At 41.5% G+C, this 21,194-nt stretch overlaps 1 protein-coding gene across 1 annotated transcript; it reads right to left on the bottom strand.

Moving 5' to 3' along the window:
- Window positions 1-363: 363 nt before the first annotated feature.
- On the bottom strand, window positions 364-20,889 carry LOC114553345 (A disintegrin and metalloproteinase with thrombospondin motifs 15-like). Its single transcript, XM_028574596.1, is given in 9 exon segments — window positions 364-4,177; window positions 5,430-5,605; window positions 6,554-6,729; window positions 7,043-7,220; window positions 7,307-7,590; window positions 13,360-13,527; window positions 15,918-16,050; window positions 19,632-19,969; window positions 19,972-20,889. Coding segments are annotated over 9 exon segments (2,859 nt in total). The 5' UTR covers window positions 20,600-20,889; the 3' UTR covers window positions 364-3,399.
- Between the last annotated feature and the right edge of the window lie 305 nt (window positions 20,890-21,194).

Genomic DNA, 21,194 nt, shown 5'->3' with positions numbered 1-21,194 from the left:
CAGTTGGAGAAGAGCTGAGGTATCAAGACCGTCTCATCTCATGTGATGGAAGACTGCATGGCACAGCAGAAATCTGCTGTAACAGATACTGCTGGAGCAAAGGGAGACGTTCAAGAGACAACAGATATCCATCCAGCCTGTCATCCAACTATGTGGGATGGACTTACAGTAGGGAAGTAATATTTCCTTGTTGTCTTAACGTAAAAATCTGAATAATACTTTAAAACCTAAAGCTTCAGACAGATCATCAATCATGATTCAGCATTGGCTTATAATCTTATATATATACATTCTTTATTTTATACAGCTAGATGAATGTATACATAGTATACAATACAAAAGACAACTGATTAAAAAAAATAACATTACCATGATGTGAAAGAAAGAAAAACTAACTGTACAGTGCCATCTTTTGAATGGTAGGTCCTCTGAACCAAATCCGACTGGAAATTAAGAGTGTAATACATTTTTTTGTTGAAGGACCTGTTGGCATTTTGTCAATCAGTTTAAAGGACCAACTTCAAATCCAAATCCAAATCTATTATTCTGCGATATTTGATGCATTCCACATGTTGTTTCATTAAGAGTGTTGACATTGGAAGTGTTGAAAGTTATAATAGCATAGATGATGGAATTCTTTTCTTTTAGTACATTTCTGTCTTTTTTATTAATGAACATTGTAAACATGTCAAATGGTCCAGACAGACGCCCTTGCACTTCAAATCTTAGGGCGTGACAGCAAAACTGGACTTTTACCAAGTATTTTTAAGACAGCTGCGAGCATGCATATTTTCAGCTGTGTTGAAAATGCAGCAACATTTATCCAATGGAATAAAATCAGTCCCTTCAAAACAACAAACTGGAATGCCATGATATACAACAATAGGTGTTTGATTGTGTTTTAGGGAGGATTGTTCCTTTAATTTCACCATGGATGGATGGATAGAGAAGAACATCCTTTTTCTGAAACAGTTCACTAAAGAGAATGAGTGTAACACCTGAGCAAATAATCAAACCATATACATTTCGGGCAGTATAATGTATAATGATAGGCTGGCATGTTGCAATATGTCATTAAGGGCAAGAGGTGATGAAGCTGCTATGCAGCAGCAGGACCAAAGACTGAAAGTTTTGGCGATGCCACAAGCCAACATGCATTGTATTCATGGAGCTTTGAGGAGGGCAACCGCATTACCTGAAAACAGCGTATTCATTTAACAATATTAATGCCTAGATTATTGTTATGTCTTGTTTCTTTGTCTTAAACCACTAATACATTTTCTTTCTTTATGCCTTTTGCATAGCCAATGTCTGTAATTAGGAATGTTTTATTTCATTGATTGTATGTATGTTTAAGTCTTTTTGTATTTTCTACTACTGCTATGTATTATTTTGTTTGCTGATTTTTACTGTTTAAATGCTGCTTAGGTCCTGTCATTGTCTTATATTTTTCTAACTGGGAAGCACTTTGCGTTTTACTAGAAAAGGACTCTATGAATAAACCACTATTATTATTATTATTATTATTGCTAATCTAATCAATTACAGTAAGGCATATAACCTAGTGAACATACATACACAGTAGAGAAGTGGTATATGCTACATCTACAGTTTGAGAAATCTAGATCAATACCTTCTTCAAAACTGACAACAACCTCCTTTTTTCATGAAGGCGCAAACTTCAAACCTCAATCGTTTGATCTATAAAGTCTTAGGAAATAGTAAAAAAGAAGTGTCCATCACAATTTCCTAGAACCCAAGATGACATCCTCACATTGCTTTGGCAAGCTGCCAGAGTGCCGGTGTTACACCGTAAGCCGCAGCGCTGTGAAGGAAGGTCTGGCAAAGCGAGACTACACCATAAGGAATGAGAGACAAAGTAAAAAAACTTGTAGTGCTGTAGTCTTCATGTAATGGGCAGACAGTGTGTTGTTACTGGTATTGAACCGTAAGGAGCACAGCAGCATTTAACTGGACCAGGGTGGCTTTTGCGTTCACATGCTGTTTAATGTGCTGAGCAGATAATTAGCTAACTAGTCTGCACACACTGACGTTAGCAGTGCTCTGGAGCTAATGTAGTTGTTGATCAGAGTCTGAATATCTTGTGTTGTGGAACAGGTTGCTGTCTGGCTCAGTGTGACCATCTGCCATGCCCATGATTGAACACTGACATTAATGCTTTATGCAAGATTTAATTGGCTCTATCGAAATGGGGATTCCGTTGAATAAATGCAAAACTAGGAGGGCGCCATCATAAAACCCAAAATAATTAATTAATTTGTCCCTTTTGGTTTTAGTTTTTTCTCAAAGAAAAAAAAAAGTGTGTATATGTTGTAGCAGACAAAAGAAGTTCCATCAGAGATGTGTCTCAAAGTACTAAGGCTTTTTGAAAGGTTATAATTCTTTGGCAACAGAACAAACAGGAGCATTGCTCTGTTTAGTTTACACAAAACGGACAAAGACGCATTATGATTGCACCATACAAACAGCCTACATTCACTGGATATAATATGCTAACATCTTAACTCTAAACTTATTTTCCTCTTCTAAAAAATATTTTTACTTTTTTGGTAAAATTCAGGAGTTCTTTGATATTGATCTAATTCATGAAGATTGTATCAGGTGTGTAATATATTGTCTGTTTTTCATTTTGTTAGGATATAAAGCTTGTAAAGCTATGATCTGACTCTGACTGGCAGTGTGATTGGCTGCTGGCTTTGATTATTCTACATCAGACAACAGCCACAGCACTAAATCAAGACAAATTACAAAAAAGATGCAGAAACTGCATGGACCAATCAGGTCTTGAATGGTGCATGAATGTTACAGTACTGTCTTTCACATTTTTATTAGTTCTTCAGTGAAAAGAGAACGATGTCAATTCACAGGTAAGATATCTGCTTGTGATAACGCACAGTGTGAGTGCTGAGGTTATACCTCACCACGCTTTGTCTCTCTGTCTGGACTTTTCTCTGCTTTTGCAATTTCATCCCACGCAGGTAACTTTACCAAGAAATTATGTTTGTGTGCAGATGTGTGTGTCTCTGCATCTTTCTCCTCTGTTACTCTCTGTATATGTTCAGGCATTGTGTCATCTGTCCTGGTAGAGGTAGACTAACCACAAGTCAAAACTGAGGCAGATGGTTTGACAGTTTACAAGAAGACAGCTTTCATTCTTTTCTTTTATCTAAACTGATATCTGTCTTTTCATACAATAGAGGCAGACCCTCTCTGTCTCCATTGGCTTTCTTCAGTGTAGCAGACGCCTCTTCAGACACAGTCAGGCTGCGTTTGAGAGTATTTCCACCCAACACAGCCGTGGAATCATTATCATGCTGATTTGGGCAAATTGTCACTTTGACTGACAAAAATAAGTCCTTTGGTTGTGTCTCTTCTGCTTTAACATGCCTTCAGATTACAGAGGTCCAGTTCCTGAGGCTTCCTCCTTCCAGAGCAGTGGTCTCTGGGTAGATTTAGACCATTCTCGGTCATGCAGCGCACTGGCCGCCTTTTAAAGCCCCTTCCACAGGACTTGGAGCAGTGAGACCAGGCCCCTACATCCCACATGGGACATGGTTCACCACATGCTCTCACTGCTACAGGCCTGTCAGCAATGTCACAGTCCACTGCAGGATGCCCCTCCATGCTCTGGCACTGCACCAGCCTCTTCATCAGACCATTCCCACAAGTCACTGTGCACGAATCCCAACTTCCTGTCACCCAATGACTGACCGGCCTCTTACCCATCATCGGCGTCTTAGCTTCTACCCTATTACTGTCCGCCAAGACACTATTATGCGCGGTGTGGCTTTTCTCCTCTTTCCGCAGAGTCTTCTGCTCTTTGCTCTCCTTGGCGATGTAAAAGGAGTAGCGCACCCTGGGAGGAGTCATCTTCCCTACCGAGAGCACCTCCACAGTCAGAGGTTCCTGCAGGGGTCTGGTGGCCTGAAGAATCTCCACGGATGTGGAGGTGCCGCTGTAGCGCAGTAAGCTGCCCTTCACTAGCAAGTCGCGCTCCACGGCTGACACCACGTAGTTGCCGTTCAGCAGGTACTTGCCATGCCGATTCTTCACTGCTAAGTAGTTTTCATCGCTGACCATTCCTCGGTAGCCACGCTGACGGACGTCAATGTTGGAAGCTCCAACAGGCAGCATCACCACAAAGTTGTAGCCATGACTGGAAAGAAAGTGTGGCAAGGCAGAGCATTAATAATGCTGAATGGCCAATGGTTATTCTTTCAAGACGATGGATGTAATGTAACTTGCAAACTTAAAAGTGCTTCATGTATTCATAAACATCATCAATGTAAAGGATTCCAGAGAGTGAGTAGATCACAGCGTGTCACTATACACCGGTGCCATCTTGTCCAGTCCTTTTACCTTTGTATAATTAACATAAACATGAGACCATGGTCAAGGTGATTGGTTGCCTCTATTTACCTTGCAGATGCTCCTTTGTGCAAGTTCTGACTATTAAGACCAATTTCTCACAAATGGTAAATCTTATTGTTTATCACTTCGTCTTTAAACAGTATCACTTTGTCTAGTAAAGTAAACAAAGACGATTTCCCGCCAAATCAAAGAAGGTTTGGTGGCAAACAATCACGTGTCAAGGCTGAAAGATATTCTACATGAATGTCTCCACCTAAAGGAACACAGTGATATTTTTGGGAAATAGTTGTTTGCCTTCTTATCTAGAATCAAATGAGAACATCAATTCGATTTCTGTGCTTGTAGTTGAGAGACTGGGCCAGGACATGGTTAGCCTAACTTAGCACAAAGACTGTTAAAAAAATACACATCTTATTTTCTTGTTATCTTGTTGACTCCAGCCACCAATACATTTAAAAGAGATTCTCCAGTGGTAGCTCATTCAACCACAATGTTCTGTTCCTCTGTTTCCAGTTTTTAAACTACGCTAGGCTATGTCTTGGATTGTTATATCATCCAGTTTCCAGACCCAGATACAGTCTGCCAAAAATTTCCTTAAACCATTTCTCTTTAGTGTTTAGAATAACTCCACAAGATCCAGATGATTTATTTCCATGAATATATTGGGAACCACTGCACACTTATAGGACATCCTGTCAAATGCCCACCTCTAGGCTATTCCTAAAGTTTCATTGATAGTTCTGCATTAAGACGCCAAGGTGGTTATGTGCTTAGGCTCTTTGGGTGCAGTGGCTACAAAGATACCACGTTGGGAGAACTGTGATTGGTCAGCATGGGCTGCTTGTGTTTTCTCCTAGATGTTTCTGATGCCAGTAGAGACTGAAACAGCTCAGTTATCTTCTCCTTTTCAGTAACACACTTCACCAAAGACATTTCCACTGCAAACCTCTTGATATCAACGTTGACATTCTGACGTGTCCCGGCAGTTTAGATGTAATACTATGTAGTGCAGCAGTATGTGCTGATATGCTACTTACATAGGTTTGGTGAACAATCCTGAGACCTTCTTGCAGCCCTGGTTGTCGCCGCCACACACACCACACTTGTCAAACTTCCTGTTAGAGTCCAGCTTGCCATCGCAGCCTGCCTTGATGCATTTTCCTTGAACACATACAGCTGAGGTGTCAGGAGAGCAGGGCGTCCCATCCACAACCTGCAGGGTTTGAGACATTACATCAAGCTGATCTTAAAGTGGATAATACTGTATGTAAGCAGGAACAACAGAGGGAAAGAAAGAGCAAGACAGAAAGTGTCGCCACATATATGGACTTCCATAATTACATACTTTATTCTTCTTTCTAAACAAACATAATGAACCAAAGAGCTACATAAATAAAAAGTCGCAAAGTAGCTCCAGAGCGAGTGTACTGTGTCCTTTAGCGTAAACGATATGTTGGCCTGTATTGCTGTTACAAGCTTTTTTCTTTTCTGGTTGCATACATAGTTGCTGACAAGCCACAGCTGTGAAGTGATACTGTCCCTGTATGTTTCTCTTCCTCAACGCTGCTCTCTCTACTGCCACCAACACATCACCTCTCACTGCTTTGCTTTGGATAGAATTTACTTCTTGCATGTTGAATAAAGGCCAAATCATACCGAGCAGTTACACACCAAACCTTTGTGAACAGAGAGCTGCTAAATATTTCTATCTAAATGTTTCAACTACACCTCCCATGAGGTTTTGATGCATGATGAGGTGTTCAATGACACAGAGTTCAGATTACATTAGCAATTACAAGAGTTGATACCCATTTATCTCAGAATATTGACAGAATTCCCCAAAGTCACGTCTTAGCGTTTTAGACAGATCAGAGGACGGCAGGACTTTGGTTTTATTCATAGCATGTACTGTCTACAGGCTAAAACAACAGCTAGCAATTATTAGGCTCAAATCAGCCTCCAGCGAAAGCAATCAATATGTAATTTGGCTAGTTGTAGTTTCTCTACTTTATTAACAGAGGATTGTCTAGTAAATATATTGTATTGTCTTGTACTAATTCCATTATTTCGTGATTAGAAAAAGAGTTAATTAAAGAAGATACAATTGGATGGTGTTGTTACAATCAAACATTGAACGTACCAAATCCTAAAAGCTACATACCTTGGGAGCGAGGACATAGAAGTACCCAGTCCCGTTGGCGCGGCAGATAAGCTTGCATTTGTCTTTGGGAGAGATGCCCGAATATTTAGGAACCCAAACCACAGAGGAACCTAGTCTGTTGGTGTTCAGGTTTAAGCCATTAAACGCCTCGCACTGCTCCTCACGGAAACTCTTACCTGGAGATGTAAAAAGAACGTCAGATTAGTTGACAACTACTGCAACACTCTTGACTTTATAGAATGTGATAACAGTTTTGCAATTGACTTCTGTGCATTTTATGATGATAATGGTGGCAGATTTGCTACTTGAAATTCTTAGTCAACAATGGGTCCTTGAACTTAGACAGAGGTAGACAACAGCAATTTCTAATTTCTAGCCAGATTTTATCAGCTGTAGCTAGCAAGCTAATTAAGCTAATGGTAACTCCATGGGCTGGTTACAAAATGTGCGTCTTCCTGTGTAAAAATACTCAAACAGAGACTAGTGTACCTGTTTCAGGACAAGGGTTGAAGTTACAGGAGCGATATTTGATGCGAAGGCCATAGCAGTATTTGCCTCCATTCTCAGGAAGAGGGTTGTCACACTCCCTCTTTGCCAGCTGAACTCCTCCATCACAACTTCGGGAACAGTCTCCAAATGCTCCCCACTTCCCCCACCGGCCATCCACCTGGGACAAAAGAAAAACACAATGGTACATCAACATGTAATAAAAAAGACCAAGCAGGACAGGGTTTTCTTTCCGCACTCTCTCACCTTGATGTGCATGGTGTTGTTCTTATCAGTGCAGGCTCCTCGGTAGCAGACCTTGCTGTTGCCACAGTTGGTGCCGTCCGCCCAGGGGAAGTGTCGGGTTTGACAGACCAACTGGCCGCGGGCCTTCCCGGTGCACCACAGCTTGGAGCAGGGCTGCATGTACGGGCAGGGCTTGGAGCCGGGGCCGAAAGCAAGCTCACACTGGCGGTGCAGGCTGTAGCTGGAACCAGGCAGGTTGTCTGAGAGAGACAGCTGCCTTTGAGGTTGGTCCAACAGACAGTCTCCTATAGAAACAAACAAACAACATTGCAAACAATCAGACCGCAACTGCATTCACTCACAAACATTCACTTTAAACTAGGGATGCACCGAATCCAGGATTCGGCTTCGGATTCGGCTGAATATTGGGCTTTTTGACGGGGTTCGGTTTCTGCCGAACCTTAGAATTTGTTTCCACCGAACCGAACCCTACGCACACTACGCACGCTACGCACGCAACACTGGTCAACGTCATGACGCCGCCATTGATTACGGGAAGGTGTTTACGTAAGTAAATCGTTCAATGCAGTAGGCTGTGAGAATATGAAAATGGAACTCGTGAGCAGAAAAAGTGTTGTTTTGCAGTACTTTCAGTCAAAAGAAGGCGATTCAAGTCATTGTCAATCATGTTCAATTTGCAATGCCAATTTGTCTCGTGGTGGCAAGGACCCTAAACAATACACAACATCGCCGCTGTTAAAACATTTGCGTATGAAACATCCGAAAGAATATGAGAATATGAGCTGAGAATGCAGCAACTTCAGGTACAGCAAAGGAAGCACAGTCACAGATAAATACTTGTGTTAACCATTTGTTTACTTCATTAATGTGTTTACTGTGTTAATGGACTGAGGATTAGCCAGTGGATTTGGTATTTGGCCGAACCCCAGAAATCTGGATTTGGTGCATTCCTACTTTAAACACAGAAAACTTAAAACTCCACTAATTGATATTTTTGTATTTACTATGGGGGAAATTACTAAGTGTAGTATCTAAGATGTTGTTTGACAAACCCACAGAGATTCCTCATCAACTCTGCAGTTTCACTCAGCTTGACGGAGTTCATCTTTCAGCTCATTGTTTTGGTTTTAAAGAGCTCATATTATGCTCATTTTCAGGTTCATAATTGTATTTAGATGTTATATCAGAATTGGTTTACATGGTTTAATTTTCAAAAAACACCATATTTTTGTTGTACTGCACATTGCTGCAGCTCCTCTTTTCACCCTGTTGAGCTCTCTGTTTTAGCTACAGAGTGAGGTATCTCACTTCTATTCCATCTTTGTTTGGAGTCGCACATGTGTAGTTCCTAGGTAAGGACTACAAGCCAGTCAGAAGCAGAGTATGAGGGCGTGCCATGCTAGCAGCTAGGTGAGTATTATAACGTGTGTTACAAAGTGACCACGTTTGTCTCTGAAGTAAAGGCTGGACTACAATAGAGCTGTTTGGAGCAGTTTGTGAACAGTGTTTTCTGTTGGAGATAGTAAGTCCCTTTGGGGTGGACTTTGGGCTTTTTCACTTTGTAAACCTATAACGTGCACAAAAAAGATATATAACACAATAAAGGAAAGGGAAAAAGCCAAAAAGCATAATATGAACACTTTAAGGCTCGCAACTTTACTGTTGCAGGCAGCTGTTTTCTGTGCAAAAGCTAATAAAGCCATTTAACACTACCCACCAGCACCAAACAGCAGACAGACAAAGTTAGCGACAAGGAGATGATGGAGACCAAAACATAGAGCAGCTAAAGGAAAAGTGAATATCAGATGTATGTTTATGGTGGACAGGAACATGAATGCTGCCGTTACTCTGTCCAGGCAACTGTTTGCTAACACATTCGCCATATCAACCTATTGAGGTGTTAATATGTCAGTGTTTTTAATGGCCAATAAATCTACTAATGAAGCTTTAGGGACAAAAATCTAATTAAAACAATGAAATCTTTACCATGGCATTTTCGTGATAATTTGACTGATGTGGTGAAAATAGTACTTTTTATTTGCTACATTTGTGGTTAACCAAATATTTCTACACTTGCGTAGGATCCTTGTTAGTGAAGTCAGAATTAATAGAAACTGTGATTCATCAGTCCATGAAACTGAGAACAATATATCAATCAACTATAAGAGTAAAACAAACTTTGGTCATCTTTAAGTAAGAGGAACCTATGTACTGTATCTATCATCTTTCTCGTATTAAATGTCACTGAGAAAGAAGGATGCTGTTTAAAACTGTTATGCATTGCAAGAGTGCTCTGGTAAATTCATGTGAGGCAATGACTATGTTGTACAAAGGGCTATAAAACTATGGATTAAAGCAGGGGTTCTCAACCTTTTGCAAGCTGGGCCCCCCCAAAGCTGGTCCATTGCAGTTGGGCCCCCCCCTCCAATTTCTTGGCGAAATGTCTGATAAACGTAGCCTCAAATCATCCTCGATTTGTGCACGATTGCGGTATTTCGTTTTGATTGCAGTCATTTCTGAGAATCCTGTCTCACACAAATATGCCGACGCAAAAGGGAGGAGAATCTTCAAGTTGACGTCACAGAGTTGAGAGTATCCATGCATCAATGCTGCTCAGAATGACGAAAGAGGGCAGGAGGTCAGTGGCGTAACTAGCCAACACCGGGCCCCTATGCAGGATTATCAAGGCGGGCCCCCCCCCTACTACAGCACGTGATGACGGCGCAATGTCCACGAGTAGGCTACCATGAATAGGACAGGATAGGATCATAGAGACACAGCATATAAGAGATGGGATGACTGACAAAATCAGGAGTAGCCTACGCGCACCACAACAACAAAAAAACACTGGTGAATGTTGACCATAACACATGAAAAAACACACAAGGGCAGTCCCTCCAGGATTTCACAGCCTTTTTTTGAGATTGTTGCGGCCCAAAATGCCTGATTTCACGGGAGCTTTTGTTAAAAATTGCGATAAAAGTTGTGGTGTCTTTTGTATGTGTGTTGCAATGAAGTTGCAGAAGACAGTGAAAGGTGCAAAAAAAAAGTTGCAATTTTTTTTTTTATAGTTCTTTATAATTAGTACTATTAATTAATTACTCTGGGCTGAGATTTCCTAGGGAACCTTAACAGGCTCAGGATGCTGCAAATGTTGGTATAATAGGAAAATGGCTGGTGGATTTAAGACAAAAAATAATAATTTATTGAATGAATCAAATATGAACATATCTGTCACTGTCAGTGGCTTATTGATCACATTGTTAGTTAATGTCCTATCCTGGCCACACACACACACACACACACACACACACACACACACACACACACACACACACACACACACACACACACACACAGCATTCGTTTGATAAAGTACTTATTGGACTTTAACTTATCATTGCACTTACAATAACGACCATAGCTGTCCTCAATTTAGGTCATCTGCGTTTTTTCCTGCATCCACCGTGTGTGATTGTGTGTGTGTGTGTGTGTGTGTGTGCGTGTGTGCGTGCGCGCGTCAGTCGCGGGGGAAATGGAGCAGCAGCCCCGCCCGCTGCAGAGAGCAGACAGTACTGAAACAGCAGCCGCTTCAGTGACTATATAATGAAAAATCGTTACATTGACGTTAAAATGTATACACGTTGGCAGTAGAGTCTGAAATGTTTTGCGCGATCTTTCGCTGTACATTTTGTTGGTAAATGTGAGATGTTTGAGTCACACACACGATCGTCTTCATAACAGAAACAAGGAAATTAATTTGACCCGTTCTCACTCCCGCTTGGTCAGTGGCTGTTCTCTCATTGCTGACAGCTGATTGAAATAAATAAAATAATGTCTGTAAGGCTGGGGAACATGTCGCAGTTCCCTCGACTGATGCGGCCATGCCATAGGTCAAGTTTTTGTGTGAAGGCGTCCACTCTGTCTGCAAGGAGCAAAATCTGAGTTTATATGAGGAGAGGTGTGTGTCCCCTCTCTGGTCCGACTGCAGGCTGGGACTGGTGCGCGAGGCTACTGAGAGACTGACCGCCTGTGAGTGCTTTTGGACGGGGGGGGCTCACGGCAACACCCGCTGCTCGTTGAGTGATACGTGCTTTCGAGTCTCCAAACACCACAAAAGTCTCCAATAACACCAGTAAAAGTCGCTAGATTAGTTTTTGACAAAAAAAGTCGCCAGGAGGATGATTTGTTTGTGTGTTACAGTCCAACCACTTGCATTTCAACATCGGGGAAATTCTTTTTCTGAATTCTTTTTTTTTTTTTTTCCCATCCTGTAGCCTACTCGCGCCCCCCCGGGAGAGTGTCCGCGCCCCCCCAGGGTGGCGGGCCTCACCGGTTGAGAACCACTGGATTAAAGCATTCAAATAATGTTCATGAAAGAGCTTAAAAATGTTGGTACGGTTATGTCCAATAACTGTGTCTTCAGTCCTTACAAATGCAGACTGCAAGCTTTATATATGAGACAGTGCAGGTACCAGATAATGTTAAGATTGGCTCATGAAGAAAAGACAGTAGTGTTAGCTTTGGAATGTTGAACTTGGTAAAGGCTCATTTGCTTGTTACAGTAAGTGGGCTGGTTGCAGGGAGATAATACATTGGTGTGCTAATTCTGTCTATTACACTCCCAGGCACTTACGGGAGTTTACACACAGACCGAAAAAGACTTGGCAGAAGGGAGCTACCGAGGAGAAAAAGCCGGACAATATATTATTGAACTTGTGAATGGTATATTGAATGTGGATACTAAAAGTGGATAATTTATGTCATCATCGGCATATAAAATAAAATATCAAGGAAAGATACTTCCTCGGATACACAGTTTTTTTACTGGGTAATGTTTATTGCACTCTTGTTTCAAGTGTAATTCTGCCATGAAGTGTTTCACATTTCTGCATTTCTTGTGGATACATTGTAGTCTATTGAGGCAAGTGAGGATCTAGTATGTGCTAGTTCTACTGGCATAAACATCTGACATTTAGCCTACTTGCTCTTATCCACCACTGTAGTAGATACTTTATATCTGGATGTGACAACATCAAAATATAACAAAATGTCCTCAGATATTACATAAAGAGCATTTTTCTACCATTTTTGAGCTATGATTAGCATATAACATAAGGAACTCTGTTAGTTTGTCATCCTTAAACACTTAACTTCCCAAAGCCTTGCTTAAAGCGATGAGGACTCAGCTGGGTGCTGCATCACTTTAAGCTTGTTGTTAAAACAGGATTTCTACTCAAGGATCCAGAATTCTGATCCCATGTAAGGTAATTTAGCATTTAGTATCATTTCACCATTAACTTGTCATTTATGACATGATGACATGACAACTACAGGTGTCCACCAACCAAAAGTTTTCTTAAAGCTGCATTCATTCAGGTTTCCATCAACCTTCTGTATTGCACCTAATCAACTCACAGGAAGGAAATCTGCTACATTTTCTACGTTTGCCAGCTAATCACTAAATTTGTCGCTTTCCTGTTTCGTACAGTAAGTGTATCAAACCTTTTTTTTTTTTTAGCAAAATCAGCCGACTGTTGTGGCAAGAAACAAAGTTGTCGAGAGTGCTGTGACTGAACCAAAACATTAAAGTTGTGGGCCAGAAAACCAAAACAATGAGCTGAAAGAAGCTAAAACGCTTTGCAGAGCTGAGGGAAACATCAGAGTCTGGTGATACTTCTCTTTGGGTTCATCACTACAAGTGATCACTTTCGCATTACACTTTTTTTTTTATTCAAGTAAGTCGTTATTGTTGATTGATTCCCTCGTCAACTTAGACATAGTCTAAAAACAGAAGAGTAAACACTCGCTTAACAAAGAAAAAAAACCTATTTTATCCAAATAGATACAGTATTTTAACAAAAAATAATATGAGTATTTCTTTTGTTGAAAGTTGAAACTGATATTGAAATTACAAATGTAACCATGACGAACTAGAGCCAAGGTCTGTTATTGTGGGCGCAATTAGATTACAACCAGCTGAAAGCATGAAGCCTGGCCAGAATTAGTGGTCTATCTGAGTCCAGAGACATATACAGGAAATGTTTACTAACCATGACCTCTGTCCAGGAACTCAGTAATGATGGCTGCGCTGCACACAGACCAGGGCCTGCTCCTGTCGATCTGAATCAGTGTGGGAGACATCATGTGGTTGTCCTTTAGTTTCCCAAATACCTCCTCACACGCCTTCACATTGTCGTGGGGCATGTTGAAGACGTGGCCTGAGGGATGAGGGTAGGGTGGGAAGAGGGACAGAAGGTTATGCCTTTGTTAGAGTTAAATAGTTCCAATGTTTTAAAACACAATAAGCAGTTAGTAAGAGTTACTGAGCATATTCTGTATCTGTGGTGATGAAAATATTGCCAAAAAAGAGAAACTTTTTTCCAGACATCACAGCACACATGTATGTATAAGGCAAAGCAAACTAAACTTGGACTAATTTGAAAGCTGATGTCATAGCAGACAGGAATGCAGTTAAGCATGGGAATATAGAGCGTGGCTTACATGTACGTCCATGTTCTAAACCAGGCCTGACAAGGGAATTTAGTTCCCAAGGAAATCATTTAATTCCCTAAATATGGACATGCAGTACATTCCAAAAAAACAAAACATAGATGTGTTTCCACGTATTCAATCATGAGACAGGACCATTTTGAGGGGAAATTGTGTAATGAGGACAAGTGTAAACCAATGCCTCTCTTGGGGCCTCGGGAGTTACTTGTGCATCTGGTTTCAGCCATGAGTCTTGCTTATTTTACATTCTCAACCACTGATTATTGAAAATGTGAAAATATGTAATTTGTATTATTCATAGGATTTGCCTTGACTAGACAGTTTTAGGAGTTTGTCAAACTAAAGTACATGCAGTTCATAAATCACCCATTAAATGTCATCGAAAAAGCAGGATTAGCAGTGCTCCTTTTTTATGTTCATCTTTGACAGGTAATTTAAAGCTGCAAAAATGAGATTACATACATAATATCAGCCTAAATCACAGATAAATATAAAGAAATTGCATCGTGGTAACCCTATTTGTCAAAACGACACTGGACACTTCACCATCCATAGGAAGTGATAAATCAAAACTTCAGTATAAAGTCAGAATTCAGGCATTCTGGTTCACAAAATAACTTCTCTGTGGCCTAGCTGGGAAACAATAGCGCACACTTACCATGAATTCAGCATTTTTATATTCATATTAATCTAAAATATGTGGGTTAAGTAGGAAGCTGGTGCAAGGATGTGGTTAGTTTAGCTTGTACAAACACTGAAAACGACTGTATACGGCTAGCCTGGCTCCAAAGTGTAAACATATGCCTATTCATTTTTTTACAGTGTATCTTGCTATTTAACCTGTACATGAAAATATAGTCAGTAAGTAAAGTGACAATTTTGGACAGTTATTTCTTCACAAAAAAACTGACCAGTAGGCTACTTTAGTGTAACATCTCTGGCTATGGCATAGGTTGTGAGATACATTTGGTGTCTCTAACACAAAGAAACCAAACCTGGCAACCTCACTGTGACTACAAGACTTTGGGAAGCTGCGCACAGTTACAATATGTAGCTGTTGAATGCCAGGAAATATTTACAGCATGTGACATTTTGCTTTCTGCACAGGTTTAGCAAAAACGTGCAAATTAGTGTATTCCTTTATTACAGTCCTTATGCTAAGCTAGGCAAACCATGCCCTGACTCTTGTCTTGCTCTGTAAATGCACTAACATGAGATTGGTATCAATCTTCTCATCTCATTTTCGGAAAAAAAAAAGCAAATAAGTATTTCCCAAAAGGTTTAACTATTCCAATGCCATTTCCACGGCAACGCAGCAAGATCGTATATGTGAGTGTATGAGTTTATGCTCAAACACAATTAACGCTCATTCCACACACTTACAGTGGATTTGACATTTTCGCCTGAAATGCAGAATCTCCTAAAGAGCAATGAGTGAGGGCTCTGTCCAGAGAAAACTGGGATTGCCAGTGTTATTTCCTTTGCTTCATTCATCCTTTTTCATGCTTACATTCTTCTTTTCACAAAAGCATCCCAGACAAGCTGGAATGTTAAAGATAAGTGTACATTTGTTAGTATAATGTTATGTGAAATAATTCTAGGGTGACTGAACTTCAGATTTTTCTGCTATCTCTCACTTTCAATTTGCAGCTGCCAGTGTGCAAAGTTATACTGTGCAGCTGTAATGTCGAACATGCATTGATCTCAACCTTGGCCCAGAGACCTGCTGGTTTTGATTGTGCCAATCTAATGAGGGACTGATTTACAAACACAACATCAGGTAAATGCAATTAAATCACTGCTATGATTGAAACCCAGCAGTGCTCTGGGACTAGGACTGAAAACCACAGCCATATAGATCATCATGAAAGTGGCAAAGCCCTCTGGCCAGGCCAGTTTCTACACTGATTATGCACGTCTTAAACCTGACTGCAAAATTCCTTTGACATTTAAGGCTTAGGTTATATGAAACTCTTGCCTTGAGCATATCTCACTCTTGAGGCCAAACGCGCATTAGCATAAATCTAAAATGCATAATGTGAGTGTGCAATCCCTGATGATGAATGTTTCTCACAGCAAATACAAACAACATTCTTACCAAGTTCGTGGGCAGCTGTGAAAGCAGAGGGCAAGCCATCATCTTCAATGACAGAGCAGCTCCTCTTCGGGTCACACATGGTTCCAACGTCAGCCATACCCAGTGTATCACAGGTTGTGGCCCCGCAAAGATCCTTTAGCAGAAATGGAGGTACAAGAGACGTAAGTGTTAATTGTAAAACGCCTTTCATTTCATTCTCATAAAAATCTTGGCAAATCACATTGAACTTCAGCCATGTTCCAAAGATGTTTTTGTGGCTGTGCCTTGAGCTACAGAATGAACAGACCATGAAGAGCACTAATACAAAACACATGGGTTTGTTTATTGTTTCTCTGTTCTGACTTTTGAATATGTTGAAACAGAGGATCAGGGCAGATAGCCCATCACACATTTCCTCTTGATGTTTAGTTAAAGAGGTAAGAAGAGAGTTTGGGAGGACAAGATGAGTTCCACCTGCGGCACACAGCCCAGGGTGAGAAAAACCATGACAACAACTCCACGATAGTCTTATCTTTACCAGTGTACCACTTAATCTCTCACTATCTCTTATTTTCTCTATGTTGTACCTCCATTTCTGCTAATTGGCTATATCTGGCTGTATCTGGCTGTAGTGATGTTACGTTCGCGAACAATCTGGTTGTTCTCAACTGCGGTGAAAGCCGTTCTTTTTATTGTTACAGACATTCATGATCCCCAGAGGATGAATCCTAATGACTTTGTTGATCCCCTGATTTTACCTTTAAACCTCCCGGTTTGACCGGGACAGTCCCGATATGACCGGGACAGTCCCGATTTTGAAGTTAATGTCCCGAGTCCCGAAAAAAGCCTGTCGGGACGCTAAAATGTCCCGGTTTACACCAGGAGCAGCGTGAGCCGATTTTGCCGGGTCTTCAGCCCCGAATGTTTTGAATTTATCCCCGATTGTAAATTTGTCCAGTTTATTTTTCCGAGGCGAATAGAACGGGCAGCTACATGCGGGGTCCGATCATGCTGTATTTGTTGCTATCACCTAGCAACCGTCTCTCTGTGAGGAAAGCTGTGAAAGCCTGGTGAAAGCCGGGTGAAGTTTTCGGAGGAGTCATAGCCAAATCAGTCTAATACATTGATGCCATTAACACAAAGTTTAGGAGCGCAACACTACTGATTTAGTTTGAAGTTCCTGTGATGTGATGTTTACAGTCTATGGTTCAGACTCAGACACACAGAGCTCTGAAGCAGACCTGTTTACAGCGCAGCTTCAGGTTATAACGGACGCGTTCAGCTGTTGACATGCTGCGGCAGATGTGTTGCGTTTGTGCTCTGTGTATTTCTGCAGTAGATCCGGTTTTCCACCTCCAATGTAAAGCGGTGTACAGCCCTATGGTACAGCCACTTCCCTAGCTAAACTCTTTGTCTCCTTCAGACACCCAAACGGGGCTCTGTGTCTGGTAGAAGGTCTATTCTACCTTATCAGCAGAGCAATCACGTATGCACAGCAGACTAATGGTGCAGGTAGCCGATAGATTATTTTCTGAAATATAGTGACTTTATTCTTGTAATAGCCTATTATAACTTTATTTTTCTCAAAATCATGACATCCAAATCACAGAGAACACAGATATATTGTATTTTGAATGTGCACAAAGTTTTGGACATTGCTCAAACATATCTGAAATATTACAGTCCAGGGGTATACATTAACAACAAAAGAGCAAAACAGGAGGGAGGAGTAGGCCAAATGATGCCTAGGCTACATATGTGCTGACTCAGATATAGGCTAATTAGAAAAGTCCATCCAAAGGAGAATAAATAGTTGAAAGCAATACAGAATGCCTGAGAGCCTTACTTCAATATATTCCATTATGTATTTATATTTGGATTGTAATCTATGTTTGTCTTTACATAAAGATATTTGCAGCATACATTGATTCAGAAAAAGATAGAAATATGTGCATACAAATTCACCAGAATGCAGGAAATGAAGTGTTTAATGCTCAAATTTTTCAATTATTGGAATAAATAACACTTCAAAAAATCTTTTTTAGAATGAGGAGCCTATGATCAAACTAATGAAGTTACTGTCTTTGTCTATGTCTGACCTGGGATGGCACATGTTCATGTTAAAAATAGTGTGCGCGTGCACAAGCACTACGGTCACGCGCAAAGTGTCCCGGTTTCAGCTACCGGAAATCTGGTCACCCTGTGCTAATTAGCTAATGCTAGCATGCTAAAATAAGCTTATATGGGTGCACGCTACCAGGTGAGCTACCCAGGCGCCCTTTGAGCATGGTTAACATTATACCTGCTTGACATCAACAACATCATCATTTCGAGCAGGTTAGCATGTAGGCATTTAGCTCAAAGCACCACTGGGCCTACAGTAAGTGTTTGTACATGCACAGCCGCACAAGCTGCTAGCGCGACTGCAGTCGCTTGTTATTTAACACTACAGGAAAAGTAATAAGCCTTTTCCCACTGGAACAGTTAATTATTAATGAAAGTGGCTGTGACTCATTGGTTATCAGGAAGATATAGGTGCCTCTGTCCTAAGACTTACTGGACAGTCTTTTGTGACTAAAACTTATTTTGTCTCTGATTCAATATTTCTGGGCAGAACTTATGTTATTATGTTATATCAGAATGACTTCCCTGTGCTTTTGTAGCGTTCAGAGTAAACACCAAAGTGGAGGATGAACTTGTTAACCCAGTGTTACAGCGAGGCCCAGTGATGCCAGAAGCACCCTCTGCCAGCCATGTGTATTCCACCCCACTTGCTCTCCGTAACCTATTACAAGACTTTTTCCATCTCAGCAGCTGCACTCATTGTGCCATACAAGGACAACAACACCGGACCTGGACTTTCCTACATATAATTGCCCCTCGGTAAATAAGGGATCTTTCCCCAGTTTTGGGGTGACTTTTAAGTCGTTTTGTCCTTGAAGTGTTTTTGTATGTTGCTATGGAGTGAAGGAGAGAGGACATGTTTCAGATGACCAGCCAGAGCAAAACTGGACCTAATGGAAAGCAGGCACCAACAACCAGGCATCAGAGCGGGAGAGACAGAGAGAAGTTATTGACTGTGGAGAAAGATTTACTAGGCAATGGTGGCAGCTCTGGTGGCCACATGGGATTATCTGACAGCTGTGACCAGCTGAATGCTTTAGATAGTGTCAATTTACATCATCTTGAATGAATGAAGAAGGAATTTGGATTCAAATTGGATTCTTAAAAAATGGTCTGATCATCATGAAAGTGCCTTTATAGGCAGATAGTGACCCGGTTCTTATTTTGTAGAAGCTGACAGAGGTGAGGTCTTCCATGGAAAGATTTGGCTCAGTTGCTCTTTTCCAGTGACTCATTGCACTAGAAGAAATGGGACTAGCAGGGCTGTGCAGTTGACAGGCTGCACCAACACACAAGTTAATAGATGGATAACTGAATGGGTACACAGGGCACAGGCCTGTGTGAAGTGACAGTTAATATTTATTGTTGCTAAGTTAATAAAATTAACTTCACTGAGTAGTTTTGTGTCTCTGAGAGTATGGGAGTTCTGACTCACCTGCAAAAAAAGACTGAAAGTGTGCCTCTTACAGTCTTTTACATGCCCAGGGGCCCATTTTTGTCTCATAATTCACCCATGCACAAGTTGTGTTTGAGTGCAGCATTACAATCCTTACACCACCAATGTGATGCATTACTGCTGGGTTTGGTGCAGCTCACTCCTTCCCTGCTTACCTGTTTGGTGAACAGTATGGCAGTATCCCAGTATTCTGGGTGCTTGTCGCTGTGTTTATTCAACTTCTTCTGCCAGGAGCAGAAGTTGCGCAGAGTCAGGGCTGCATTACTGGAAACCTTGGGTCCCTTGTCAGCTTCATTTATGACCATGAAACCCACCACCACTATGTTTATGGAGTTGAGAATGCTGGGGTGCTTGTAAAGCCTGGCTGCTACTGACATCAGGGTCAGGAGGTAATGCTTTAGGTCATCCCCGTGAAATGTAGCCATAGATTCATCTGCCACCACCAGCACCTCCACAAACCTGGGGATGGAGGCAAACCTCTTGGACCTCCCAAGGTTTTCAACACAGTTTCAGTAAAGCCATCAATCGCCAGTTCACTGATGTGCTTGTATTTCTCCAGGGAAATGTTGAAGTTGGTGTCAGGTGCAACTCCACACCTGCTGGTGAAGTTGCCGCCTGAGTGCGTAGCGCGTCTCCGGCGGCGGATGACATGCGTCCTGTCGAAAGAGTTTCCATTTCCAGACGCAGCTGCTGCGTCTTCAGTTCTGGTCTGGCTGATGAAATACTCCATGCCGTTATAGGAAAAACTCCCATGGAGACCTTTACACAGACTGAGCGCGGCGTAGGAGTCCGGTTCGGCGTTGACATCCCCGGAGTAGAAGCATTCCCGTAAGTCAGCTGTTGCAGAGGCGTTGGATGCTGAGGAGCCGCTTTCAGGCGTCAAGCTGCCCGGTTCAAGAAAACTGGAATCCGGCGTAAGGTGGAGGTAAAGTTCCTGTTTGAATGCACTTAGTCTAAAAACTATCAGTCTTTCAGTCATCTGCTCCGCGCGCCGGTGAAGATGCTTTTCATGCTTTTGATGATCCACACGGACAGGTATGCAGAAATCTATCTCCATGCAATATGTTAGTTTCAAATAAAGTAGAAACTTTGTGAAAATAATCAAAGAACTAAGCATAGCCATATTTGCTCCTGCTCAGGAAATTCTACTCAGTAATTCGGCTTTGGTGCGTTTGCATGCAATAAAGAAGTTGTGCGCAATGGCACGGAGCGCCGCTTTTGTCCTCAGAAAACTAAGCACCCGCACTGCCTTCCAGCTTGTTTGCCCATCTTGCACCGTTTCCACTCTGGTCACCAACTTATCTGAGCTGCTGAGCTTTAAAGTCGTGCATATACACCAATTATCACTGTTAACTGAAATCTGGGTACGTTCGCAAGAGAGAGCTCATTGGTCATGCGTCTCGGTTTGTGATGCAGACCGCAGCCACTTGTAACTCTCCAAATATTATTGTTGCTGTACAGCATGTGTGACAGGAGCTAGAGCATCATCCCCCCTCCCACCGCCCAGACTCACTGCAAGGCGGACAGACAGGGAGCAAACACACAGACCAGGGTTTCATTTAGAGGTTTTTGACATTCATTTGAAACTAATGCGCCAGCACCATAACCTTCTCTAACCGCAAACCTGACGGTGTAACATAATTATCCATAATGTCTCCGACAATCACCATTGTCATTCCCTTCTGCATATGGTTATTTTTTTAAACACATTAAATGAG

This window comes from Perca flavescens, chromosome 3 (genome assembly GCF_004354835.1).
Source record: "Perca flavescens isolate YP-PL-M2 chromosome 3, PFLA_1.0, whole genome shotgun sequence".
In the NCBI taxonomy this organism is placed as follows: Eukaryota; Metazoa; Chordata; class Actinopteri; order Perciformes; family Percidae; genus Perca; species Perca flavescens.
This window is presented reverse-complemented; position numbering and strand designations above follow the sequence as displayed.